The sequence below is a fragment of the Eufriesea mexicana genome, unplaced genomic scaffold, assembly GCF_001483705.2.
Source record: "Eufriesea mexicana isolate 0111107269 unplaced genomic scaffold, ASM148370v2 scaffold1523, whole genome shotgun sequence".
In the NCBI taxonomy this organism is placed as follows: Eukaryota; Metazoa; Arthropoda; class Insecta; order Hymenoptera; family Apidae; genus Eufriesea; species Eufriesea mexicana.
Genome location: NW_016909723.1, coordinates 416,765 through 418,267, shown reverse-complemented (window position 1 = coordinate 418,267; position 1,503 = coordinate 416,765). Strand labels below are relative to the sequence as shown.

Here is a 1,503-nt window from a genome sequence, read left to right as displayed (position 1 = left end):
CACGACGCTAAGATCACGAGGTTGCGGCAAAACCTCGAACGAATCGGGAAATACCACCTCGCGGGTAGACGTACGCGCACCACCACCACCACCATTGTCGTTTCCGCTGTCGTAGCTGTTACTATCACCGGTGTTGCTCACGCGTCTGCTTGCCAAAACGACACCTCCTCTCATCGTAGTTGCGATACCCGACATCGACGAACGAACCTTCTTGCTCGTCTGTTGCTGCTGCTGCGGCTGTTGTTGTTGCTGATGTTGGTGTTGTTGTTGCTGCTGCTGCTGCTGTTGCTGGTGCTGCTGCTGATGCTGCTGCTGCTGCTTGAAATCCGACCGCAACAACGACAGCAATGCAACCATTCCTGCAACAGGTCCCGGCGCCAAGCGAGACGCGAGATCGAGGTAACAGGTTATTTTATTAAATCAGAAGAAATCGAGGAGAAACAAAAACCGCGAATTTTTTAGACGGGCGATTGGAGATGACAAAGGGGAGAGAGATGGAGAGCGGGTGTCGAGGATGCGAAGTTTCTTCTCGTTCGATGCACGAATAGTTATGCGGTAAGAGAGATCAGTGAGATTAAACCCGTAACCAACCCAACACATAACGTATCAGCCAATAGCCCCGAAAAATAAGTGCGCCCAGGGGTAAAATTTTGCCGTGTTTACGTGAATAGGCGTGAGGTTTCGAGGTAACGACGAAACATGGAGAGACTCTCTCTTGGCATACAGGTTACAGCGCGCTTCTTTTCATCCGATCCTGGACAACGATTTCCACGCGATCGTCTCGCCATCTTCCGCGGTTACTCTCGCCGATGAAAAAGATGCCAATTTCCAACCCTCCACAATAAGATAATCAAACAGGATGCTTCGGTCATCGTAGAATCATCTGGATTCGTATATATTCAAAACTATATGTTATATACACATATATACATATATACATATTATATATGTGTATATGTATGTACGTATGTATGTATCAATGTACAAGTAATAAACATTGTTACATTCGATGATGAGTTTGTACATCGTACGTGCGCGTATATCTCTTTTCAACACGCATACACGTACTTTTGGAGGAGGAGATACCGACGGACAAAAGTCGTGGTCATTTTTCAAAATGCAAGCAACCGCTACACGTTTGCGTAGTTTAGGCTTGAAAAGTGGTATAACAACCTTTCTCGACCACTGGCACGATTCTCGATGGGTTAGAACAATCGCGCGACGCTTTCGCGGAACGCGATACGCGATGCCCTGAAACAAAAATATGCATCAACGAATTTGAAAAAATACGTGTCTCGCAGAGATTCGCGCAAAGAGATTTCCCACAAGGAGACGATACGGTGGTTGCGATCGTGAAACGTTCGTCGTACATCGACAAACGCTTTACCTGTAAAATTCAACGAACGATTAGCGATCGTTTAAACACTGTCGCATTTGGGAAATAAAGATGATAAAAGAAGAAGAAAAAAAAAAAAAAAAAAAAAAAAAAAAAAAAAAAAAAAA

General features: G+C 44.9%; 1 protein-coding gene across 1 annotated transcript in view; it reads right to left on the bottom strand.

The window, feature by feature from the left end:
- The window catches only part of LOC108548411 (longitudinals lacking protein, isoforms F/I/K/T), a 709-nt gene extending 352 nt beyond the window's left edge, over positions 1-357 (bottom strand). The window contains exon 1 of the mRNA XM_017901327.1: positions 41-357. Coding sequence (XP_017756816.1) covers positions 41-357 — 317 coding nt within the window. The remainder of the gene's footprint in view (positions 1-40) is intronic.
- Between the last annotated feature and the right edge of the window lie 1,146 nt (positions 358-1,503).